The sequence below is a fragment of the Hyperolius riggenbachi genome, chromosome 6 (assembly GCF_040937935.1).
Source record: "Hyperolius riggenbachi isolate aHypRig1 chromosome 6, aHypRig1.pri, whole genome shotgun sequence".
NCBI lineage: Eukaryota > Metazoa > Chordata > Amphibia > Anura > Hyperoliidae > Hyperolius > Hyperolius riggenbachi.
In genome coordinates this window covers 123,937,558-123,965,013 of record NC_090651.1, presented here as the reverse complement: position 1 = coordinate 123,965,013, position 27,456 = coordinate 123,937,558, and the positions used below count along the sequence as shown (strand labels likewise).

Sequence of the window (27,456 nt, the reverse complement as noted above, 5' to 3'; positions counted from 1 at the left end):
CCAGTTTTGTTCCTTTGAATTTCCTTTAATTTTAAATAAAATGGCATTAGAAATATTACTAAAAATACAGTAAAGTGCACAACACAAGTCCCTTCTGCTTAGCTAGCTATAGTGGTGACTATTGGATCCTGACTGATTGTGGTGGTGATTGCTGGAGCATAGACACTGCGGCAGAGGGAGACTCTTGGAACTGGTTGTCTGAGGCTGCGACTCCTGGATCCTGACTGTAGTGGTGATTGCTAGAGCATAGACACTGTGGCAGAGGGAGACTCTTGGAGCTGGTTGGCTGAGGCTAGGAGTCTTGGATCCTGAGTGACTGTGGTGGTGATTGCTAGAGCATAGACACTGTGGCAGAGGGAGACTCTTGGAGCTGGTTGGCTGAGGCTTGGAGTCTTGGATCCTGAGTGACTGTGGTGGTGATTGCTGGAGCATAGACACTGTGGCAGAGGGAGACTCTTGGAACTGGTTGTCTGAGTCTGGGACTCCTAGATCCTGACTGTAGTGGTGATTGCTAGAGCATAGACACTGTGGCAGAGGGAGACTCTTGGAACTGGTTGGCTAAGGCTGGGACACTTGGAACCTGACTGACTGTGGTGGTGATTGCTGGAACATAAACAATGTGGCAGAGGGAGCTTCTTGGAACTGGTTGTCTGAGGCTGGGACTCCTAGATCCTGACTGTAGTGGTGATTGCTAGAGCATATACACTGTGGCAGAGGGAGACTCTTGGAACTGGTTGGCTAAGGCTGGGACACTTGGAACCTGACTGACTGTGGTGATGATTGCTGGAACATAAACAATGTGGCAGAGGGAGACTCTTGGAACTGGTTGGCTGAGGCTAGGAGTCTTGGATCCTGACTGCCCGTGCTGGTGATTGCTGGAGCATGGTGATTGCTGCTTGGAGGAAAGCAGAAGAATAGGTTAATTTATTGAGTTGAATATTAATGTAGTAAAAGCTAATGTTTCCTTGATCTACTACCAAGGATGAGTGCGTTGAACACTCATATGCACACAAATTGTGAAACTGTAGAAACTGTAAATGACTGACAATTGAACAATATAAATGGCCAAAGGTACTTATGTGTAATATCAATCTGTGTTCAAAATTTCAGGTAAATAAAGATCATCATGGATCGGCACGTGGCACAGAAATAGTATTACTGACAGATGGAGAAGACAACTTCAAGACCGAACTCTGCTACCCTAACATAACAGCTAGTGGAGCCATCATACATGTTATAGCCCTTGGACCATACGCAGAAAAGGAGCTAGAGAAGATTGCAGATATGACTGGTATGAAATTAGACTGTATACATTGTTATGCCAGCAGCCAAGAGGAAGCCTTTAATTGGTGGGATGCAAAATTATCTTGCAGGTGGATTCAGGTTTTCTGCATTCGATAACCTGCGTACCAATGGTCTGATTGATGCCTTTACTGGAACTTTATCTGTTAATGGAAAGGACTCCCAGCAAGCCATTCAGGTAATATACAAGCTACATTGTTGACGTACTGTTTGAATCCTTGGAATATATGCCACATAAGCAAAGATTTACAAATATTGTATAAGTTTAGATAACAAGTGGCATTGCACAACATTAGTATGCTATTATTATAGTAGTATAGTAGTATTGTAATATAGCGTCAGGTGCGGATTTCTCCATCCCTTGGTGTTAACAGGGTGGAAAAAGGGACGGAGAAATCCGCACCTCTGGGGGTAAAGTGGTTAAAGCAGGCATTCACTACACAATATTTTTTAACATATTAGACATTTATTCATTATACACAATTAAGGAACTTGCACTTACCTGGGGCTTCCATCAAGTCCTGCTGCTGTCTTTCTAGTCCTCCCCTTTGTGGTGCTGTGCCCCTCTGAAATCTGGCCCATTGAGTCCTGTTGCCGGCTCAGCTTGGCATGGCTTTGACCATGCTTCTGTGGCTGGGAGTGTTCTGCACATGTACAGTTACAGGTTTTACGAACGGTCTAAACACAGAAAGCTCCCAGCTACGATCATGTGCGATCAAGGCTGGGGCCATGCTGGGCCTGTGCATATGCAGTAGCCGGTGACCCGGCTCAGAAGGACAGCTTTTGAAGGGTCGCAGCAACAAAAAGGATTAAGCTAGAAGAACTGCAAAGGACCTAATAGACTACAGGAGGCTGGAAGAAGCCCCAGGTAAGTTAAACTGAACTTCTTTGATTCAGTTAAAGTGAACCACCAGACTAAAAATCTACTAAGCAGCACTGAAAAGGCTTGTTGTTTCTTTATCAGTTTTACAGCATCAGAACTTTGTTTTTCTTACCCAAGCCTCATTTTAAGCTGCACAGAAGCTAGGCTCCTCCCGATCAAAGAAATCTACCCAGGCATTTTTCCTCTGATGCTGTGCAAAGTATGATGGGATTTCTGATGATGTTGTTCTTGTTCTGCTGTTTTGGCGCAAATTTGTTTTTTTAAATTTTGATTTTGAGATCTGAAGCCAGGGCGCGCAGCTGGGAGGGGTGATCAGGACACAGGACAGTTGGAACAGTGTCTCATGCTCCCTGTCACCTCCTTTCAACCAAAAAGATGGCTGCCCCCATGAAATCACAAACATTTGCATGTTTGTTTAAAACAGGGTGGGTAAGAGATTATATTACCTATCATTTTTAATTAACATAACTAATGTAACTTAATGACAGTATGTTTGTTTAGGCTGACATTCCCCTTTAAAGCTCCCTTTGAGGGCAGGTTTACACTAGGCAAAAGGTCAAGGAAGATTCTCAGTGACTGACCAAGTGGTGTTTTGCTGAGAATCCTCCCATCGGTCATTTGCAATGCAATGTGAGCCTGATGCTACTGCGGGGGCTCTGATCTATATACTGCCGTTTGTGACCCGCGCCAAGCGGCAGTGCCAGCAGTAGCAGAGGACCTGAATGGTGGATGCAGAGCAGATGCACAATGGTGAGTAGTGTACATATCTTACTGAACACTGTGGCAGGGTACAGAGGATCCGCACAAGATAAGCTGCTAACGCACCATTGATCAATAATATAAAATCAAAACATCTGCCAGATATTGATTGACCATGTCTGTTCATTGCTTGATAGATGCTGGTGGATATGTGTATAGCTTTGTTCTCCACCATACAGTACAAAGCTGGCAGCTGCGATGGGAAGATCCCTATTAGAAAATATTTCAATATTTACTGGTGCATAGTTGTAGATTAGGCAAAAGATTAGTATCTGGAAGATACTGATTGATTGTCTGATCTATCACAGATTGTGATAAATGACATGAGGATTTTCATTAGGCCATCATATACCAAGGCGAACAGTAGAAAAAGACATACCATCATTAACTTCATCAGTTGTTTACTTTTCATCTGCTGTAAATTTAAAATATTGTCTTCTTTTCCTTTCTGATTTACATAAAATATCATTAAATTAGATCAGGTAAAACATCTCCTTGACACAAAATTTTTAATTTGAGAATTACAATTAATTTTTTTATTAAGTGCAACATTTTAAAATCTCATCAATGTTTCACACAGAGTTTAGGTTTATTTTCCCCAGACTGATGCACTAAACTTTTTTTTTTTTTTTTTCATACCAATATTCTTTTTGTGACAAACTATTTATATATCTTTGATGATGACAGTTGGAAAGCCTGGCTCAAAATCTTCAACCGTCAGCCTGTTTGGACGGCTCCGTTTTCATTGACAACACGGTGGGGAATGATACTTTCTTTATAGTCACATGGCAAACCACAGTACCAAATATTTATTTAAAGGATCCAAAAGAAACCGTGTATGAAGATATACAGTTCACAAGCGATGCAACCTCCAAACTGTCCAGGCTGCAGATCCCAGGAACAGCAGAGGTAATGTCATTACTTCACATATTGCTTCATCTACAGCTACAGTCACACTCAAAATTCAGTTGGCTAATTTTGTTGTCCCTGTCTCTAGATGGTTTCACCCAAGTAAAGACACTTCAGACAGTGGCTCCCTTTAAAAAATAAACCCATTTTAAGAAAGCAAAAACTAGGTTCCTTCCACTAGCTGTGTGTTTTAAAATATCTAATATTTTGAAACAATTGATAAGGAAATCATCAGATGACTTAATTAGAGGCTGGCCAATCGGCAGGAGCTGAAAACCAGGGCTGTGGAGTTGGTGCATGTCAAAATCCGCTCTGCTGACCTTGATTCCCTGGACAGTTTGTTGGTTTCCTATGCAGGTTGCATAGTTCAGTCCAGGGAAAAGAGGCCTTTTTGTCAGTTTGAAAGGCTGACTGATTTGCATCCACTTATCTTGCAATTTGCTTGTCTGCTTCCTTTGAAGGTTTTTAGTATAAATATCACTTCCTCCCAGAATTCCTTGCTCGTCATAGTTTCTGTTTAGTGAGACTAACCTTAGAGCCTCAGCCTCTTTGTATCTTGTTGCTAATATTCTAGTGTAGTTAATTCTTGGGGAGTGCATTTTGCACTCCTTGTGCAGTCAGGTTTGTGTATTATTTTTACTGCCTAGTCTTGTCTTGTCCTGTCCTTGCGATTGTACTATCTCCTGCGGTGGGTGATAGAGAATCGTTCAGTCCTGTTCCTAGATCGCATTTGCCCTAGCTCTAGAGGTGGTGGATCTCCCTTGTCTGTGTCTTGGAGTATATCCTTGGCAATGGTTGCTACTGGTTACTCCTTCAGTCTGTTTTGTCTGGAACGAACGCTTGCTGTTGTCTGGTGTTAGGCAACCAATTAGCAAGCGTTCCCGCTATCTGTTTGTCTTTGTTTTCCGTGTTTCATTTGTTAGTCAGGGTTGGTACGTTTTTTCACTGTTGCGCTTAACGTGCGGTGACCGTACTATTAATGCGCTTGTCACTGTTGCGCATAACGCGCGGCGACCGCGTTTAGTTAGTTCATTTGTTATTTTCCTTGGCGTTCAGATTGTAGTTATTTGCTGTGTCTTCCATTATTCATTCATGCTCTGTTTTGTCTCAGTCTTGTGTTGCTGATAGCAATTATATTTATTGTTCAGCGCTGCGTAATATGTTGGCACTTTATAAATACAATAAATAATAATAATAAAATCGCCTCTCTTGCGATTCGTTTTCTCACTCTAGTCTGTTCTGTTGTGATATGTCTACCATTGCCGGGTGGCGACTAGATTTGTGACATTCATATAGTCTGTCTCTGTTCTTGCTTTCTTTTGAGTTGCTACCTTGCTTATATTGCCCAGCGTTGCTTCATCGTGCAATTTCAATCTGGCATCTGTGGATGTACAAAGGACTTGTTCCTCTGTACTCCACAGCTCCACCTGCTGGTTGGAATTCCCCTCTACAAATATATACTGAGTACTCTGCTTCTGTGATTGGGGGGATTTCCAACTGCTTCAGCACACTTGGTGTGCGCTGACGGTGGAAATCGACCCCAGATCATTACAGTGCAGAAATCATCTGACTCCAACTCCGACTCCTCAGTTTATGAAACCTCTGACTCCGGGTACCCAAAAATTACTTCAACTCCACAGCCCTGCTGAAAACTGAATGCAAAAGAGACATCAGTTCCTTATATTGTAACATGTTAGTTGGCAATACGTTCCTGCTAACATTTATGGCAATATGTCGAACTGATGACCCCACTGACATCTGAAAGGGCCTTTTTTTTTTTTTTACAATTCCATTTTTATTGTTTTGCATAGAAAAAGAAAAGGCGATATAGCCCCACATTAACTCTGCAGAACTTATCATATGTCAAAAAATTGGCATCACTACCCTGAATTAACAGCTAATTGTCCAATAATATACTGTACATATTACCGAGCTTCAGTGCATGCAACAGTTCTAACATCTGCCTCAATTAAGACAATCCAATCCAATAACATTAAATGAAAGACACTGTCTATAAGTTTGTATAGTTCTTAGATTAATATACTGTATGATCAGTAACAAATTCTAGTCTGTGAACATCTGGTAATGCAGCAAATTGCATAACCAACAGCCAGGGCCAACACTGCCATAGGGGCAACCTTGGCAATTGCCTCTGCCCCCCCCCCCCCCCCCCCAAGCCTTCACTGAGGCTGCATCCCACACCTGATCTTTATACCTCCAAGTAAGCACGCTGATAATGTATTTTGCACTAGATTGTCTGTATAACTTTGTGCACTTTTCTGGCATTGTAATGTTTTATTGAGATTGTAAATCTTTTGCATGAATAAATGGTTTTTGTCATTTCCAAGTACTTAGACATTTTTTTGCATGCACTAGCACTTTGCTGCATATTGTGAACTGCAGCTCATGTTTCATGACGAAGTTGGATATAGACTCCAGTTCACAACTGTAATGTTTGATTTTACAATAGATTTTTTTAGGATTTTTGTATTGTTGAAGCACCAATACCTTCCTTCAGGTTGGAGTACTTTTACTTACCTTTTTGCAACTTTTTTGCACCCTAGTTATCCACCCCTACCTCTAGCAGGAGAGAGCTGGTAGGGCAGATATATATATATATATATATATATATATATTTATATATATATATACACATATATATATACATTTTTGTATTTGTGCATTTTTTGTATTTTTTATAATATCAGTACCCTCCTGCGGAAGGTAGTATTCACATTTAAACTTTTTTTGCAATTTTTTGCACTATTAACCACTTCAGCCTTCAGTCGTTTTCACTTTATGCATCCGAGCAATGTTCACCTCCCATTCATTAGCCTATAACTTTATCACTACTTATCACAATGAACTGATCTATATCTTGTTTTTTCCGCCACCAATTAGGCTTTCTTTGGGTGGTACATTTTGCTAAGAGCCACTTTACTGTAAATGCATTTTAACAGGAAGAATAAGAAAAAAACGGGAAAAAAATCATTATTTCTCAGTTTTCAGCCATTATAGTTTTAAAATAATACATGCCTCCATAATTAAAACTCATGTATTGTATTTGCCCATTTGTCCCGGTTATTACACCGTTTAACCACTTTACCCCCAGCGGTGTGGATATCTCCGTCCCTTTTTCCATCCTTTCACCCCCAGGGACGGAGATATCCACACCTCCCGCACTCTTGCAGCTGCACGCGCTCCTGCGCTCGTGCACGCCGACGCCCACTCGCCCGGAGATCAATGAACGGGAAAAAAACGTTCTTGCGGATGCGCACATGGCCTCCTGGACGTAGCTACTACGTCCTGGAGGCAAAAGTGGTTAATATCTAGCACTAACACTTTTACCTCTAGCAGGTGAGAGCTGCTACGGCAGATATCCATACAATATTTTTTGCACTATTTTTCACTTTTTCTGCACATCGGTGTGCATTGCTTAGAACAGATTTTTTTGCATAAATTAGCATCCATATATTACTAGTGTGAGACCAGGTGACCTACATATTGTTAGGTATATGTTTTTTTTCTAATGGTTTTTAATTGTGTATGTTTTGCTGTTTAACAAAGCTGTATATAATTATACACTCATTTCTAATCTGGTTATCAAGTTTTTATTATCAGAATCATTTCTTTGAGGGTTCTGTATCTATATTTTGTGGAAATGTTTTGCTCCTCGGGGCACCTGCAAAGATGCGCTATTAGTTCATGCTTACCATCTTCATCCTTGCTGGCCACATCTTCTCAGTGACCTGTCGCATGCCTTAACACAATAACGTGCCGGGTCACTGAGAAGAGGCGCCTGTACAAGGTTGATGAAGATAGAAGTGCACAGACTAATGGAGCAGTGTTTCAGGTGAGTTGCTATGCTGCTAAAGCTTTACAAGGGCCCCGGGTAGCCCAAGTCGCAGGGAAGCCACGCGGGGGAGGGGGGTTGGTCCAGCAACACTTGGCAGCTGGGTCAGGGGGACCCCAGGTATCTTTTGCTCCGAGGGCCCCATTGTAGCTAGAACCTGCCCTGCCAACAGCAGATAGTGAAGAAGAAAAGGAGAAGAAACCTTTAGGTAGGTCCCCTCATTCCCGTCCTACACACTGGCCTCTTGTGGTGATATCATTCACAAGCTAGTGGTTCACCCAGATCACCAAAATGTAAAACATTAAATATTGTGTTGCTAATTGTTAACGCAGATTCTCCCAATTTAGTTACTGTGTTGTGCAGGTAGTTTGCATATAACATTATACTTATCTTTTATTTGGAAAGTGTATAATAACTGTGCTTCTCTTCTAGAGAGGACGCTGGGGTTACAGCCTCTGCAATCCCCATATATTACCCCAAGCCATAGGCATAACTGTGACATCCAAGGCAGCTGCTGAAAACGTGCCACCCATTCTTGCAAGTTGTCATATGAATCAAAATACAAATACTTACCCAACTCCAATGGCCGTCTATGCATACATAAGTCAAGGTTTTCTGCCAGTGGCCGGGGCAAAAGTAACAGCTATTATCGAATCAGAGAATGGGAACACAGCAACCCTGGAGCTCTTGGACAATGGAGCAGGTAATTTGTAACACTGGATAAGATGCAATGAGAAACAATAGGCTATGCTAATATAATCCAATCACTTTAAATTTTACTGCATCAAACAATGTTATTACCTTAATTGGTCATTCACAATTGTATGTATAAGAAGTCTTGCATATCAGTTGATTCTCTGGTGGAAACAGTTATACCCGTGTATCACCCAATATAAAACCTTTATATAATTTGACTTCTATATTTGACCCTCTTAAAGGGAATGTCTGAGGAGTTTAAAACATAAAAAATCTACTTACCCAAGGCTTCCTCCAGCCCCATTTTAAACTCCACGGATATTCCCTTTAATCGGGAATTTTTTAATTGACTAAAGTATAAGTCTACCCAGCCAGTTAATGGCTGACCTTGGGAACTAGTATTGCAGCCATTAACCCCTCCTGTCCCTAAAGTTTAGCCAATAACTCCTCCAGGCCCCCAAGTGCAGCAATTATTCACCTCCCCCCACCCCCCTTCTATCAGCCCAGTATTTCTGCCCCTTTTCTTGTACTGTTGTGGCCAGTATATTTTCAGACGTATATTTTCTTGGCATTTCCTTTATCTAGAAACAAGGAGTTTTAAATCAGGATGATACCATTTATTGGCTAACTTAGAGATGGATAAACAGTGAGCTTTCGGACTGGTTCCTGACAAACACTGAAAAACACAGCTTATATACACTGACATACAGAGGAGAAACATTCTTTAGCAAACATAAAATGTAATTAGATGCCTCAACTGTTACTGAGGAGGCTTTCCCAGGCATCCTGGCTAAACTGATAAGATCAACAGTTCCCTCAACATGACATGAAGCAGACTCACCAGAGTGATGGGGAGACATCGTAAATTCCAAGTTCAAATTGTAACTGGGCTGGTTACATGCACCATTAATTCTTACCTTAATGCTGGGTACACATGGGGTACCGCTGTAGCTTGTCGCTAGCACACCGGGGACGTGTGCGCGACAGCTCGTTGCCAGGTCCCTCTGTACAGCAGCCGTACACCCGGCGCACAGAGGGACAGAGGTGCGGCGGAAGTTGTCGCCGAAGGTTCCTCCCCCCCGCCGGAAGCTCCGTCCATGGTCTATGGGTTGCTGTCGCTAGTCCGCATACACACGCAGTAGGCGGCGACAGCTGTTGCCGGCGATTGGCTGAGCCAATCGCCTGGCGACAGCTCTGACTAGCGACGGTTCGTGGCGTGCGCATTAAACACACGGGGGACCTGTCGCCGCAACATGCGCTAGCCACGTGGTTGCAGCGACAGTTGTAACCCGTGTGTATGAGCCACTAGAGAATTGTGGCATTTAAAACCAAACATGAAAGCAAATAAAATGAATAGTGACAGTAAACACCATCTTACACAGCATTTGGCACACAAAATGAATGAAAAGATAGAAAAATTAAAATTAAAAGAATTGTGGCATTTAAAACCCATCGTACCAGCACAAGAAGTTAGAGTCCTTGTTTAACCACCCTGGCGTTCTATTAAGATCGCCAGGGCGGCTGCGGGAGGGTTTTTTTTTAATAAAAAAAAAACTATTCCATGCAGCCAACTGAAAGTTGGCTGCATGAAAGCCCACTAGAGGGCACTCCGGACGCGTCATTCTGATCACCTCCGGCGATCAGAATTAACAAGGAAGACTGCAATGAGCGGCCTTCCTTGTTTTGCTTACCTCGTCGCCATGGTGACGAGCGGAGTGACGTCATGGACGTCAGCCGACGTCCTGACGTCAGCCGCCTCCGATCCAGCCCTTAGCGCTGGCCGGAACTGTTTGTTCCGGCTGCGCTGGGCTCGGGCGGCTGGGGGGACCCTCTTTCGCCGCTGCACGCGGCGGATCGCCGCGCTGTGGCAGCGATCAGGTAGCACACGCGGCTGGCAAAGTGCTGGCTGCGTGTGCTCCTTTTTATCTCATGAAAATCGGTCCAGCAGGGCCTGAGCGGCAGCCTCCGGCGGTGATGGACGAGCTGAGCTCGTCCATACCGCCCAGCAGGTTAAACCATCTTCTACAGTTTTGAACCAATGTATAAACTTTATTTCTTGTGTTAGTCTCATGTTTCCCGATTTGAAGACACCCATTAATACAGTGATGCGAAAATCGCTTAAACTGTGTCCAGGTAAACAAAAGTGTGTTGTTATTGGTAGATCAGAATATTTTGTAATATCCTTTTTTCTGCTGTTCATAATGAATCTGTGGTGTGTCATGCGATCACGCAGTGGTTGACTTGTTTCTCCCACATAAATTCCTTTGGGGCATTTTGCACACATGATCAGGTATACCACATTAGAGGAGTCGCAGGAAAAGGTGCCTTGTACTTTGTATTCCTGTTGTGTACCTGGTATTAGTATCCTGTCAGTAGAATGGATGTGTTTACAGGTCCCACACCTTTTCCCTCAGCAGGGGAATGTTCCATTCTATTCTGGCCTATTTAAGGCACTCCTCACTATCATCTACTTAAGATTGGGTGGCTGTCGGAATGCTAGGAGGGGAGGTTCAGGGAATATCTTTTTCAGTCTCTGATCCTTGTGTAGAACAGTATGAAGTTCTTTTGCAATCTTTCTTAAGATTTCCAGGTGTGGGTTGTAGGTGACTACCAGTGGGACACGGCTCTCTTCCTGGTCCTGCTTGTACTCCAGGAGCTGAGTCCTAGGGATGTTGTTAGCGTTCTTGATTTGGGTCTCAGCCATTATCTAGAAAGTGTCACTTACTACTGTGTAAATTTCTGCAAATGTGAATGTCACAAATAGTACACACATTACTCAGTGTTCTCATGACTCATGTATAAGTGGACGCTTATACTTTTATTTAGTGAGTCAGACCTACTTATAGTCTATATGCGTGGAGAATAATTGTATCATACACAGTATAGAGAATGCTGGTAAGGCTGTTTGTTGCCTTTGATGTGGGATTTGAGCCCTTTGACATGGGTTCAAATCCCGGCTCAAGCCATAATGTAAACCAGTAAGGAGTCTTTGGGCAAGGCTACCTAGTGATCCTGGTCACCCGTGGAGCACGCCCTAAGTGACACAGCTCTGGCACTTTTGGTCTGCCAGAAGAAAAGTGTGATATAAATGTTCTGTGTCTTGTCTTAAAGGACACCTGAACTGAGAGGGATATGATGACTGCCATATTTATTTCCTTTTAAACAATACTAGTTGCCTGGCAGTCATGCTGAAATCTTGGCTTAGTGTTAGAATCACATACCTGAACAAGCATGTGGCTAACCACAGTGTAAGATAGGGAAAATGCAGGTTTTCATTGGTAGATGATTAATTTGGAGCTAGTATTGGCAAAAGGTGCCATTGCACCTTGGTATAATCCCATGGCTTTTATAATCATATCCACAAAAAAGGGCGAAACCACTTTAGGAATATAATCCTTAATTATTAGGAAAAAATATTTATCTTAACACTATGGTGTCTATTGAAAACCATCATTTTATTGTAAGCTCAAACAGGATATAAAAACAGTTACAATCATATAAAATGGTGAGTATTCATGGTTAATTAGGAATATACCTTTTTTTCATTTGTTTTCATTTCAATTTTTAACTCTGGATATGAAATTAATCCCTATACCAATTTCACCTGGGGAGGGGTCGAGCAACTGGGGTCCCCTTGTTAAATTCTGTCTGACCGCAGCTCCAGGTATTTATGAAGAAGCAAACAGCCCTTCTCTTGTTCTTATTGCTGGTCAATAATCGCCTTTACTCTGAAGGCAGAGTACCTAATCTAAGGTCGTATTAGAAGACAGCACCAGACACTTTCTTCTGTTTAATATTGCTTTTTTAACGCTTCTTATTAGAAGAAATCATGAGAATGCATCAACTATGCCCTTTGTTTTTGCCACACATAATCTTTCCGCATTTTATTTTTGCCTTTCTGTACTCTTCAATAAACATTCTAAATAAAATAATTATGATGTGCAGCAAGAGGGGCGTGTAACATAAAGCAGCATTTATCATATCTTAGGACTGCATAAGGCTTTATTGTAAGGGGAAAAATAAATAAATACAAATTTATATTTATCTATAGAGATGGCCCACGAGCAGTATTCTGCGAACATTGGCTGTTCACATTCACGGCAAATAGCGAACATTTGGCATGTTCAATTCACCCCTATACATCACAATTGAGCTAAACTTTGACCCCTTACCTCACAGTCAGCAGACACATGGCAGCCAATTAGCTAGCACCCCTTCCTGGAATCCCCTCCCCCCTATCAAAAAGCAGTTGCGGTGGCCGTATTGGATTAATTCTCTGCTGACTGCTGACTGTTAGTGAGAGCAGGGTCAGACTTGCTGCAGATATTTTGGGAAAGCATTAGCTAGGCCTGTGTTTTTGTTCCTCACTTGCTGTGAAAGCACTTCAAACAGCCCTGTTGAGGGTTAGCACATCGGTCTCCTGTGTTTTTTTTGTGTGTGACACTCCACAGCCCACTGACACCCAGAGCTGTGTGCACACTACTGCTGTTGCCTCATTAAGTTACAGGCACAGAACCACTCCAGTGCATTATTTAACTGTATTCTGATAGTACTATTGCATTTATCTGTGTGAGACACTCCACAGCCCACCGACACCCAGAGCTGTGCATAATGTGATTTCTGCCCTTTAGGAATTAAAACCCGACTTTGCGTCAACTCCGTAATTTTTGGTGTGACTTTTGGCATGGATCCCCCTCCGGCATGCCCCTGCCCAGGTGTTAGACTACTTGAAACAACTTTTTCATCACTTTTGTGGCCAGAAACAGTCTTTGTAGGTTTTAAAATTCACCTGCCCATTGAAGTCTATGGCGGGTTGCCAGATTCGCTTGTTTGCGTTCACGAACAGAAATGTTTGCGACATCTCTATTTATCTTATCTACCGATATATATATCTCTCGTGAATCTAATTTCTCATAATAATTTAATATATGTTACTAATCTGTCATTTTTTTGGATATATTAAGGTGCTGACATAACAAAGAATGATGGGATCTATTCAAGATATTTTACCAGTTTCAGTGCAAATGGGCGACACAGTCTAAAAGTGCGAGCTGTAAATACAGACAACAAGAGCCGATTAACAGCGCCAAAGAATCGTGCCCTTTATATACCTGGTTACGTTGATAATGGTGAGCAGGAGTAAGAGATATATCATGTACGGTGCATACATTAATATACAGTAGTTACAATGGTTTTATCATGTAAACTCCGTACCTCGTTTTGAATTGAGCATTAACTTGACGCATCCATAACATCACCATCATCTCAGGTCTGCGATACCTCTGGGCTTTGGATGATACATAAAACAGTTGCTTTGGGTCACCTTCATAAAAAGAGAAGCCGTATACAGTCCAATTTCCATATAAAAAGCTTCTGACCTAAGATGAGCTTGCAGTAATTGCACCCTGTAGAGGTTAGCAAGCCAGTGATAGCAACGATCTGCAAACAACACAATTATTATTGCTGACAGCAACCTGTTTCCTTGTAACAAGGACTGCAATGTCCTAAAGCTCCATTCCTTTGAGTGCTAAGCTCCAGCCACAACTACAGAACAGTCCAAAAGGCCTGTCCATTATCACAAAAATTGTAAAATGTAAAAATAGATGTATATATACCAGTACATCTAAAATAATATCTAAAAGTAGAATGTAAAAATAGATCTATATTTGTTCCAGAGTAAAATGCACCATAAATAACCTTTGTCCTATGTTGCTTTCAGTAACAGTAGATAATAACAATCTGACAAGTCCATCTAGTCATGGGAAATTCTTACGATAATTATTTTTTTTTTATTCTTTACAAAAACACTCCCTGGAAAGGATCTATACAAAGATGGCGGCTGGCCTTTCTGTACACTGTCTGCCAGTTGGACTCAGCAACTGTCACTCAGTAAGTGCTATTGAAAAGAAAACCCTGAGAATTCCCCATGAGGAGATGAACTAGTCCAAAACCTACCAGATCTTTACTACCTATTGTAAGTAAAAGTGGCATAGTAAAATAAATGTATTGTATATTTTACTCTGGGACAAATGGACATTTTATATGTATATTGGTATGCATGTACATTCTATACAAGTATATTTTTTCACAATTTTTTGCGATAGCCCTCTTTTAAACTGCTGGCAGAAAGTTCCTACACCAGACAAGGTAGGACTTACCTAGCTTCACCTAAATAAAGTCAAGGGATGTGATTTCATTTCACTGTCCAACACCATTGTTATGTTAACAGTTGCATGGCCAATGCCAATAAAATGCTGCCTTATGCATTAGGATGTTGTTTTAAACAAATTGGTAGTGCTTAGCCTATGACTTAACTATTTTAATGTAGTTATTGTAAGTAATATTGTTTCAAACAATTGTACAAATAAAAAAAATGCCCCTTTCCCCTAACTTTGAGCCTTATTCACTAGTATCTACTTGTCACCAATGCTTGCTGGTACTGGCCAGAAAGGCTCCGAACATCGTCAATGAAAGTTGGAGTGTCTCAAAGTAAAACCGAGGTGAAAAAAAAGGGAAAAAAATGTGCATACTGTGGTGCAAATCGTGAACCCATTGCCACTCCCATCTGCTGTAAATAGAGGTCCTGTCCAAAAGTGAAATTATGGCTGAGAATGAATTTCATCAGTGCAGAAACTGGCTCTACAGGTATGCCCCAACCCTGAAGATATTTATGGCAGGCTACAATGCCTGTACAGTGGTTGACCCTGAACTGACACCCAAGCGATTTAGCCTGGATCTCTGCAGGCAAGAATCCTTGCGCATAAGTGCACTTTTACTTCTGCAACGTGTCATTTTTCTGGCTCTGTCCAGACTCATAGGTGAGTTACCAGCTCGCTAGAGAAAAGGTTTAAAAAGTGTGCAGCTTGAAGAGTTTGGTAGGTGTATCTTTAAAAGGGGTGTGTTTCTGTATCATGGTGGATAAAACTGTTTGAAAAAGTGTAGGATTGCCCAAAACAGCAGTCTGTCACAGCTACCTAATCTCTTATAAATAAAGTTATAAATTACGTTACGCCGACCCATTTGTTTGTTTGGTATTGTACCCCAAGAGACACTGGGGTTGGGGTCTAGGCACGCCACCCCTTTTTACATTGGTGTTTCCTACCACCTTTTCCATTTTCAACTTAAAAAAAGCACAGAAAAAAATGAATAAGTGTTATTTAGAAATATCATTCCTATTGAGTACTCACTACAATGACACTACATAGAGTTCTCCTTAAAGCCGCATCTACACGCGTAGATGCGGCCGCGATGCTCCTTAACAATCGAGCCGCTGATGCGGCTCGATTGATAAGATCCAACAGGACGGATCTTGCTTCCGCCGATTCCCTGCTCGCTCCCCGCTAGGGGACAATGGCAGGGAATCGAGCGGAAGATGAGCGGAGCGGCGCGGGGACAAGCGGGAATCGAGCGGGTATTGATGCCGGCGCACGCGTGGCGATTAGCCGCCGGATCGCTGCAATGTCCCATCGTGTAGATGGGGCTTTAATTGACATCTATTTTTATTGTAGGTAAGATCTTCATGAACCCTTCAAAACCGACTGTAAATGATGATGATCTCCAACTTATGGTTGGACCATTTAGCAGAACAGCTTCTGGCGGTTCTTTTTCGGTATCTAATGTGCCATCAGGAGGCCAACCGGATATTTACAGGCCAGAGAAAATAACTGATCTGGAGGCCCAGCTGGTAGAACGCAGGATTGTCTTGTCATGGACGGCAACTGGGGATGATCTAGATCAGGGACAAGGTAAAGTATTTTACAGAGTTACTGTTTGTGATTATTACATCTTGTACTGGAAATGCAGATGTGCTACATGAAATTGTATGTAGGATATTGAAGTGGTGGAACAAGTCTTTCATTACGCCTATCACACGTAATGGAACGCAGACAGCCCGAAGACTTCTGGGTAAGTTAACCCCCCATCCCACGGTCACAGGTGAAGTCATTAGACTTCATTTGAATTTCAAATTCAAGTAGAAAGCCTGTTGGCTTTCATATTACAAGGAGGAGGTAAAATTGGCCAAATTGGATGTGTGTACGCACCCTTATCTCAGCAGAGTACCGTGATGCACAATTAGCACGACTCATGGTGCAAGTATTAATGGCCAGCCTTTAATGTCACCTCCATGAACTACAGTGGTTTGCAAAGGTATTCGGCCCCCTTGAAGTTTTTGTCATATTACTGCCACAAACATGAATCAATTTTATTGGAATTTCACGTGAAAGACCAATACAAAGTGGTGTACATGTGAGAAGTGGAACGAAAATCATACATGATTCCAAACCTTTTTTTTTTACAAATAAATAACTGCAAAGTGGGTGTGCGTAATTATTCAGCCCCCTTTGGTATGAGTGCAGTCAGTTGCCCATAGACATTGCCTGATGAGTGCTAATTACTAAATAGAGTGCGCCTGTGTGTAATCTAATGTCAGTACAAATACAGCTGCTCTGTGACGGCCTCAGAGGTTGTCTGAAGCCAAATCTACACGATACGATTCTTTGTACAATGCGATTACGATTCTATTTACGATACGATTAAATCTGGCATGTCCGATCAGGATTCGATTTAATTAGATTTGCCATTGCAAAACAATGGCAAATCGAATTGAATCGAATCCCGATCGGACATGTTGGCTTTAATCGGATCGTAAATAGAATCGTAATCGAAATGAACAAGGTACATACATCAGGATTATTATAATCAGATGAAATCTGTGCCTCCAAGAGCATGCCTGATCGATGATGCGACCAAGTTAAGGCCGATATTGGCTGCATATATCCATCAGACATGCTGAAAGATGTAGAGCCGACGTGCTCATTCGGGTGTGTGGCGGTAATGGCGTGCAATACCGTGATGAGAGACAAACGCGATGGAACCCCCGGCACTGTCCTCCCTAATGTGCCCTGAGCAGTATGTTACCTGACGGTGTCCGCCACTGGCTCAGTCTCCACACTGCACCCCATTCATACGCCCCACAAAGTTGTCGGCATATACATGGGTGTGTGTGATGTCACACAAGTGCCCATGTTGCGCCAGCAACCACATGAGGTGCTGCATGGCAGGCAGTGCAGAGACGGAACCAGCGGCGGAACCTGACAGGTAAAGTATACTGTACGGGGCACATTTTGCGTCAGGAGGGACAGTGCCGAACGGGGGGAGGGTTGCGATGTCACAAGGCTGATTCCCCTGAGATTTCATTCTGAAATTGATTGGGAATCAGCCAGTGGTGTATGGGCAGGCGACAGATCTCTCTCCAATCAGATTCGATCAGAGAGAAATCTGTCTCTTGGTTGATCTGCCTGTATATCGTCTGATGTATGGGCACCATGAGGCTATTCCATTCCCATAGCAGAAGATAAGAGGACACCAGTGATCACTATCTATTCCTCTATGCTGTACTCAGTGTTTGTGCTTATTGTATTGGTGTACAGTGGTCACTGTAGCTAGGTGACATAACTAGCACTGAATGACCGTACATGCTGGGGGTGATGTGAAAACTGATAATAGTTCTTTTTACTTTGACTAATCTTTATTCCAACCACCTTTTTCTTAATGTTTTAGCATCAAGTTATCAACTAAGAATGAATAACAACCTGAAGAAAATTAAGGACAACTTTGAAAGCAGCCCATTGGTTAACATTGGGAGTCTCACCCCATCACCAGCTGGATCAAGAGAAACGTTCACTTTTGCACCTGAAGATGTTAACTTTCAGAACGGCACCATTCTGTATTTTGCTGTAATTGCCATTGACAAAGCAGCTCAGAAATCAGAAGCATCTAACATTGCGCAGTCAGCTTTCTATAACGTTCCATCGTTGCCTCTCACTACTCCGCAATGGATAAAATCCACTACCATGGCAACGCTTAACAGCACTACTGCAAAGATCAGTAGCACTTCTTCATCTGCTAATCCTCCCAATGCTTCTTCCAATGCAAGAGTAATAACCTTGAGCCTGGTAGTATGCGGATCCCTGATTCTGATTTGCTTGCTAGTATGTATAGTTATTTGTATTTGTTGTCGAAAGAAAAAGAAGCAAAAGGTTATCTGCTAAACAGCAATTAATAAATGGGGTAACCACATTAGACCCATCTCTTTTTTATTATAAAGGTATGGGTGGGACCATAAATGGCACTGATAATACTACCTTTCCATAACGTTTTTGAGTTGGTTTACATAGGCCCATTAGTCTGCCCTGTTATCTGTTAATGGCTAGGGATGCTTTCACGAGTAAATCAGAGTGCCTAAGCACTCGGATTCATGATTTAAATTAGCATTAATTACCGCAGGTGTGGAGTCGGGGACATAAGGGGTTATTTACCCATAATGCTGTTTCCTCCCTGCGCTCCAAATAAGATGCACACGTGTCCTATTGATCGCGTTGCAAGCCTCACACATGTACTTCCTCCTTCAAGCCGGAAGGAGGAGGTGCCCACAGCGAGGCTTGTAACGCAATCAATAGGACATGTGTGCATTCAATTTGGAGCGCAGGGAGGACACAGCCTTATAGGTAAATAACCCTTTATGTCCCCGACACCTGTGGTAATTCTCATTTAAATTACGAATTTGTGTGCTTAGGCACTCTGATTTACCCGTGAGAGCATCCCTACTAATGGCAATTCACAACCCTCCCCCCTCCCTGCCCCCCCCCCCCCAAAAAAAAATTATACTAAAATATTGGATAATGCACCATGGGCTTGATTCACAAGAGCCCGGCAGGTCCAGTAGCTTCAAAGTGAAGCTTCACTTGAAAGGCAGCCTACAGGGCCAATGAAAGTGCAGGAATCTCGTACTTTGAAGCTACTGGACCTGCCGGGCTCCGGGCAAGTTCAGCGGAGCGCTCGTTAAGAGTAACAAAGCGCCCTTTACCATAGCTAATCACAGCGTAATTTCACTGCGCATGCTATGGCTGCATAGTGTGCACAGGCAATTATAACACTATTTGCACTCATTAAGCTGCGCTGCTGTAGCAGCACAGCTTTGTGAATCAAGCCCCTTATTAGATGTTCAGTACCTAGTCTAGCAGTGAAAGTTCCAGTGACTCAGCACCGTCTTAGTAAAAATAGCTCTTTTTATTTCATATCAAAAATTAAAAAGACAGCTCCGCTGTTTCGAGTTATCCAACCTTTTCCAAGCTGCAGCAGTTTATGCTACTACATCATGCTGTCTTTTTAATTTTTTTATAAGAAATAAAAAGAGCTATTTTTACGAAGACGGTGCTGACTCACTGGAACGTTCACTTTGATGGACACCTGATGACTTGGTGACCTGATGGCACAGGTGACTTGAGTCATAGCACTTCATTTTTTAAAAAACTGCTCTCCTCCATTGGTGCTTGCCATACACTGAATTGCCTAGTCTAGCAGTGACTTTTCTGTCTTTGCGGTCATAGTTTGGACGATCCTTCATGGTCATCACAGACCACAACCCCCATAGCTGGCTGAAACGTACTGCCGGTACCAACGGAAAACTCCTCCATTGGAGCTTCGCACTTGGGGCCTATTTGAAAAGGAGATTCAAAATATTCTACAGTCCATTTTTAACCACTCACGTTAACCCTGTACAAACCAGTCCCTCATAGAGCAATAGCTCCTAGTGGCGATGGGTACCAGGCTCTCCTCCATCTTTTTGGCTGGTAAATGTGGCAGTAAAGGGGGGGGGGGGCGCAACACTGTAAATGGGGAAAGGAGGGAGCAGCCAGCTCCACCCATAAGATTGTGTGCAAGGTTATTTGCTTGACGGTGTAACGATATCCAGTGTTTGAGTTTTGTTTTAATTAAGGCATAGTGAACAGCTGCTTTTGAAGTAAACTTTATTTATATACTGTATTTGACTGAAATAAACTGTATGTATGGCCCTCAATGTCCTCCTCTTTCTAATTTTGCTAATCTTTTCTTGATAACGGTTTCCTCTTCAGTCTTTTTTTTCCTCCTTAATCGGCTGTAATATATGTAATCGTCTCTCATCGGTTCTAGATTGGGGGATTCAGGTGCCACGGCGGTCCCATCTAATCCCTGCTGAGTAATGTCAGTGACACTAGCAGCATATTACTGGTTAACGATTACTCATCCTCCATGAGGTATAATAATGCATACAGGCGAAACTCAAAAAAAATAGAATATTGTGCAAAAGTTTATTTATTTAATCTACTTACTCTTACATCATCATACACATTACATCCATTATTGCTTGCAGGGGAAAATAATGTGGTTTTCACTGCTGTGATAGTATGATGATCAGCTGATCAATGCCAGTCACCACTGCCTCATCCTCTGCTGTGCTGACCACTGCTACCAAGCAGGATAAAATATCACCTAGAGATCCGCCACTCGTTCATCTTGCCAAGCTGCAGTGACCAGAAATGGAGGATGGATGCAGCAATTGTTAATAGCGATAACTTGCCTGGCACATCTTGGTGGCATTCAGGGGAGGCAAGGAAACAATGAGGCTGATAACCCTTCAGCACTGTCACTGGAACAGAGAGGCAGATATATGGTCTTTCTGCAGACTCTTTTTATCGTCATGGCATTTTAATATTGGTCTGCAACTAATGTAAATATAACAAATAATAAAACCCAGGACTAATTTCTGCAATAATAAAGATTTATTTGCAGCAATGTCAAACACAAATTGACCATCTAAGGTTTCAAGGTGCTGGTGCACACCAAGAGCGGTTCTGAGCGGTTTTAAAACCACTTGGCTAATGAAAGTGAATAAATGGGCCGGTGCACACCAGAGTGATTCGTTTTTTTCCCCAAATGCAAACTCGGGTTTTGCAGCATTTCTGCGCTTTTCTGGCGATTCTGCCTCAATGTTAAGTATAGGAAAGTGGAAAACCGCTCTGAAAAATGCTAGATCAGGGCAGTTTTGCAGGCATTTTTGTTACAGTACAGATGTAACTGAACAGCTTCTGTAACAAAATATAAAAAACGCTAGGCATATTTAGAAAATCGCTCTAAACATGCCTAGAATCGCTCAGAAAAACCTCTTCAAAAATCGCTAGCAGTTTTTGGTGTGCACTGGATCTAAGGCTAAGAATTTCACAGTGCTGAGGTGGCAGTGCAATTCACGTAGGCATTTCAGTGCACAGAATCACACTGCAGTTGAAAGTCTGCGAATTTCAGAGTACATCTGATCCAATGCTTTCCAGTATTCCAATACACTGCATTGCAGCATGACACGCTTGTTAACAGTGGCAGTGAATCACACCTTTCATTGTCTGTATGCGACATTTGCATAACGTGATGCAACTTTTCTCTGTTGCACAGGGAACACCATGCAGCTCCCACTGTGAATCTAGCCTAAACGAGTGATTACCATGTGGTTTAGTGCTGCCAGAACCAATAAAAATAAACCATTCAGTGATAAGGATCTTGGGACCAGGCATGTGAGGTTTTTGGTCGTATGACTTGAGTGACATAAAATCATCAAATGTTTAAGCTGCGTCACAGCCTTGACATTGTGGTGTTAAAGGACAAATGAAGTGAGAGATGTGTTTATAGAGATTACAATATTTCTTTCTTTCTAAGCTATACCAGCTGCCTGGCATTCCCGCTGATCTATATGGCTTCAGTAGTGTCTGGACACCACCAGAAACAAGCATGCAGCTAATCTTGTCAGGTCTGACAATGTCAGCAACACCTGATCTGCTGCATGCTTGTTCAGGGTCTGTTGCTAAAAGTATAAGAGGCAGAGGATCTGCAGGATAGCCAGGCAACTGGTACTACTTAAGGATATGACAGCCTCCATATAGCGCTCAATTCAGTTTTCCTTTAATACCTGATACCAGAATGTGCTGACCACCACCTTTCCCTCCCTTCCCTGCAGAAAAGCAAAGGCCTGTGCTCTGCCCCACCACAAAGGAAATACGCATAGGTAGCCTGTGTTTTTGCTGCTCCCAAGATCTTGCAAAGCAGCAGTGAATTGTGTTACTTAACATCCCTGGCCTTATGGTTATATTCAGATTTGGGGTCTAAAGCCTGTGCAATTTTTTCACAAGCTTTAAGACCCCAAAAACAAGAGAAAAAAAATACCACAGAGAGATCTGCAGCAGCTCCTGCACATAAATCACTCAGGGCTCGTTTCCACTATCGCGAATCCGCATGTGTCCAACACATGCGGATTCGCACATGTAATGCAAGTGGATGGGCCTGTTTCCACTGTAGCGTTGTTGAGGTGCGTTTTTTCAGCGGTAAAAAAACGCACAAAAGAGTCAACGAATTCGCCTGCGAGTGGAATGCATGCGAATCGCCGCTAATGTATTTAATAGGGAAATCGCATGCGGCTTTGTCATGCGGATTTCCCCACGATTTCGCATGCGATTTCGCATGAAAGACAATGGAACTTAACACAGGCAGTGACATGGTTAAATTCGCATGGCTCCTTGCCATGCGAAATCGCAGGGAAATCCGCATGGGGAAACGCAGCCGCATGCGATTTCTTCAGCGGTAGAATCCAGGCGATTCCGCACCGCTACAGTGGAAACAAGCCCTCAGGCACAGGTTTACCCCTCTGAGCTGTGGATTTCTGCCCCGAGCCTCGGGACAGGACTTGGGATTACGGCTAAGAAGGTTAACCTGCTGCTATGGTTTCGCCCTTGTCTGGGACCACACTTGTCTGTGTGCTGAAAAAGTGTGCATTTTTGACACAATTATATTTTGTTTGTGTTTAAAGGGATGTATTATTCTACAGTAACTAATGATTGTCAGTGTGAAAACACACAATGGCCTCAATTCATAAAAGTGAGTGTGGTAGTTCAGAGACAGGCGGGAAATTACCGCTAGCGATAGATGAGGGTTTTTGCAGTGAATTCATAAAAAAAATTCCGAGTGTGAGGTGATTGCGATAGCAGTCGGTAAGTGTGCGGTAAGTGTGTGGTGTGGTGCAGAAAGCTGTCGGTATAATTTGCTGAGTGCGGTAGTTTGCTGCTGACTTCCTAATAAGGTGCATGCTGGGTAGAAAAGGGCAGTTTTTGACACGTGACTTATTTTTTTATAAATTATAATTATATATATAAATATATATATATAAAAATTCTTATAAATTATCTATTGTACATATATAAAAATATATATAACTATGATTTCTAAAAGCCTGGGTGATATTACAACCACCCTTCCTCCTTTGTATCCTTAAATTCCATAAAGGTAGCCATACACTGGTCGATTTGCCATCAGATTCGACCAACAGATAGATCCCTCACTGATCGAATCTGATCAGAGAGGGATCGTATGGCTACCTTTACTGCAAACAGATTGTGAACGGTTTCAGGCTGAAATCGGTTCACAATCTGTTGTGGTGGTGGCGCTGCCGCCGCTCCCGCCCGCATACATTACCTGCTCCGCCAGCGCGAGTCCTCTCGGTCACCGCTGCTCCGTCTCCGCTCTGGTCTCCAGCATGCTTCACTTCTTCTAGCCCGGCAGGAAGTTTAAACAGTAGAGGGCGCTCTACTGTTTAAACTTCCTGCCAGGCAGGAAGAAGTGAAGCATGCCGGAGACTAGACCAGAGCGGAGACGAAGCAGCGGTGACCGGGAGGACTCGCGCCGGCGGAGCAGGTAATGTATGCGGGCGGGCGGGAGCGGCGGCAGCACCACCACCACAACAGATTGTGAACGGTTTCAGGCTGAAATCTGTTCACAATCTGTTTGCAGTAAAGGTAGCCATACGATCCCTCTCTGATCAGATTCGATCAAACAGATTGTGAACCGATTTCAGCCTGAAACCGTTCACAATCTGTTGTGGTGGTGGTGCTGCCGCCGCTCCCGCCCGCCCGCATACATTACCTGCTCCGCCGGCGCGAGTCCTCCCGGTCACCGCTGCTTCGTCTCCGCTCTGGTCTCTGGGCATGCTTCAGACTAGACCAGAGCCTAGACCAGAGCGGAGACGAAGCAGCGGTGACCGGGAGGACTCGCGCCGGCGGAGCAGGTAATGTATGCGGGCGGGCGGGAGCGGCGGCAGCACCACCACCACAACAGATTGTGAACGGTTTCAGGCTGAAATCTGTTCACAATCTGTTTGCAGTAAAGGTAGCCATACGATCCCTCTCTGATCAGATTCGATCAAACAGATTGTGAACCGATTTCAGCCTGAAACCGTTCACAATCTGTTGTGGTGGTGGTGCTGCCGCCGCTCCCGCCCGCCCGCATACATTACCTGCTCCGCCGGCGCGAGTCCTCCCGGTCACCGCTGCTTCGTCTCCGCTCTGGTCTCTGGGCATGCTTCACTTCTTCCTGCCTGGCAGGAAGTTTAAACAGTAGAGCGCCCTCTACTGTTTAAACTTCCTACCGGGCTAGAAGAAGTGAAGCATGCTGGAGACCAGAGCGGAGACGGAGCAGCGGTGACCGAGAGGACTCGCGCTGGCGGAGCAGGTAATGTATGCGGGCTCTATTGCGTCGGTCGTCGGGCACTCGAACGCCGCTAGCGACGCGCTCCCTACCCGCGGGCGATCGATGGTAATTTTCCGCACGGAGCGATCGACGGGACGGGATAGATCGAAATTCGGCGTGTAGCGCGAACGATTGGCAGCAGATTCGATCCCAGTGATCGAATCTGCTGTCGAAGCGGCGGCAAATCGGGCCAGTGTATGGCCAGCTTAACATTAAGTTGAAAGGGCTCCATTTGTCACCTGAAATGCTACTGTGTAGAGCAAACTCGCCAGGTCTTTCGTGAGTAAACAGAGGCGCCAGTCAGGGTAAAAACAATCGTTAAGGCTACTTTCCTACCAAGACGTTGCGTTTTAGGGGATGTTATGGTCGCATAACGCACCCCTAACGCAACGCATGGTGGTGTTGAAGTTGGACGTCAGATTGAGCTGCGTTATGCAGCTCTCAAAGCAGCCGCTCCAGGTTAGTGATAGGAAGTCCGGATCTTTTTAAGGATTCGGATCATTTGAATCAGATAATTGAAAAGATCCAGATCTTTGAACCGAATCATTTTACTAGGGAAGCAGACTGGGTGAAATGACTAGCAGGACAGGACTTTCCCTGCACTGTACATTCTGTATGTTCCTGTTTCTTCCAGACAAACATCCACTGTGAATCGAATCTTTCATTGTGATGATCCGGATGATTCGACTCACAAAAAAAGATCTGGATCAAATGAATGATTCGTTCATGATCCGGACAACACTACAGTCCCACCACGAGTCACCAAAGTGCAGTGAATATAAATTAGCCATGTGGCTGGCCGCAGAGGAGGAGGGGAGACCTCCTCCTCCAACATTACTGAGCATGTGCAAACAGTCTAACGTGGATTAGCGCAGTATGACGTACAGCATGTAGCACTTTGTTTAAACGTGCTGCGTTACTATGTAACGCAACGTGTGCACTGTGAACAGCGCATTGATTTTACAGTGCTGTGAGTTAGGCTGCGTTACTGGCTGCTGTAACGTGGGACTTTAACGTCCCACTGTGAAACCAGCCTAAAAGTTTTAAAATATGCTGGGAGGCAGTGGTGGACTTACCTCCAAAAACCAGACTAGACAACTGTCTGACATAAATAAATACTTTATTGGTACTCCAATAGATGCAACGCGTTTCACAGGACAAGGCATGCTTCATCAAGCAATAGGTAGGGGACAAACAGTGACTCTCATACAGCATGTGTAGCGCCTCTGTATGAGAGTCACTGTTTGTCCCCTACCTATTGCCTGATGAAGCGGGCCTTGTCCTGCGAAATGCATTGCATCTATTGGGGTACCAATAAAGTATTTATTTATGTCAGACAGTTCTCTAGTCTGCTTTTTGGAGGCAAGTCCACCACTGCCTCCCAGCATATTTTAAAACTTTTAACGATTGTTTTTTACCATGACTGGCGCCTCTGTTCACTCACAAGCTTATTAGTGTCCACCCTTGGTGGAAGGGGGACCCCACCCCTACCTTTCTTCCTTTCTATAGAGAGCTTATTTCTGAGTGAGGACAGGTCTAATCTCCACACCTGCCTTTACAGTGGTTGCCTTAGTGGTGACCCTTGTTTGCGAGTATAAACTTCTCACATTACACTTTACCAACTTACCCTCTGCATACTACACTATATTGGGCTCTCGGTGTCTCCTCCTTATCGCCAGATCTTTGTTGGTGATAGCAATATGTTATTTATCGCTTCCTTACTCCCTTTTTTTTCATGAATACACTTCATTCAGTTTACCGACACAAACAACATTTTCATTACCACATGCGGTAAAACATGCATTAAATTTTATGAATCCACTATCAACAACATACCATGCGGTAATTTACTGCTTGGGCGATAACGCATGCGGTAATGCTTTATGAATCGAGGCCAATGTGAGATGTTCCAAGGTGTAAGTTTTTCCCACATAGTAAATGAGATGGCTCACACTTAAATGCTCATTTTTTTGCGATTTTACAATAGGATTCTGCTGGATGCTAGAGACACATGGAGAAAACTCAGGAAAAAAAATAAAGCATTCGGGATTTCTGCGATCAGACAAAATCTCATCACACTGGTATAAAAGGGTTTCTGGGATTTTTATCATTTTGCTCATGTCCTTGCGTTTTGCAAACAATTGGAAAAAAAGCGCAAAATTGTGTATAGTTTGAAACCGCCCTAAGGGAGATATTTCTTGCTCACATAAAGCTGAATGATTAAAACAGAAGGTATTTGCAAAGTGTATCTGTAGGGGAAAAAAATGTTCTGTCTCTAGGTGCACACTTTCAATAATAGTGGGTTTAGAAATCGCTTCTTGATTGATTGGGACAACTTTCTTCTGTACAAACATTGTTTGGCTATCTGCTGAACAGCATGTTCCGCTCTATGGAGAAAGGAAGGGGAGAAGAGTGAGAGGCTGGTACCTGCGACAGAGAACAATAGAAGTCGGGTATGGTGTCTAAGCACACATTATTCGCAATGAGAAACTGGTGAATATTGGTGGACACCTGTATAGTTTGCAAATGTGCTGTAAATGACGATAAACAATTATTTTGGGTGTCCTAATTTCAAAGTGTGTGGACCCCAATCATTTCAGATAGTCTTACAGTGACTAGGGATGATCAATGAGATGCAAATACTTCTGAAATTATGCACATTTTTATGCAA

At 43.2% G+C, this 27,456-nt stretch overlaps 1 protein-coding gene across 2 annotated transcripts in view; it reads left to right on the top strand.

Annotated features, from left to right (window-relative positions):
- LOC137522539 (calcium-activated chloride channel regulator 1-like) overlaps nt 1–18,622 on the top strand; it is a 58,215-nt gene extending 39,593 nt beyond the window's left edge. For both annotated transcript variants that reach the window (XM_068242624.1, XM_068242623.1), the window contains 7 exons: nt 1,111–1,291; nt 1,374–1,480; nt 3,632–3,853; nt 8,139–8,409; nt 13,367–13,531; nt 15,911–16,147; nt 17,964–18,622. In XM_068242624.1, the coding sequence (XP_068098725.1) occupies nt 1,111–1,291; nt 1,374–1,480; nt 3,632–3,853; nt 8,139–8,409; nt 13,367–13,531; nt 15,911–16,147; nt 17,964–18,454 (1,674 nt within the window). In that variant the 3' untranslated portion in view covers nt 18,455–18,622. The remainder of the gene's footprint in view (nt 1–1,110; nt 1,292–1,373; nt 1,481–3,631; nt 3,854–8,138; nt 8,410–13,366; nt 13,532–15,910; nt 16,148–17,963) is intronic.
- The last annotated feature ends 8,834 nt before the right edge of the window (nt 18,623–27,456 follow it).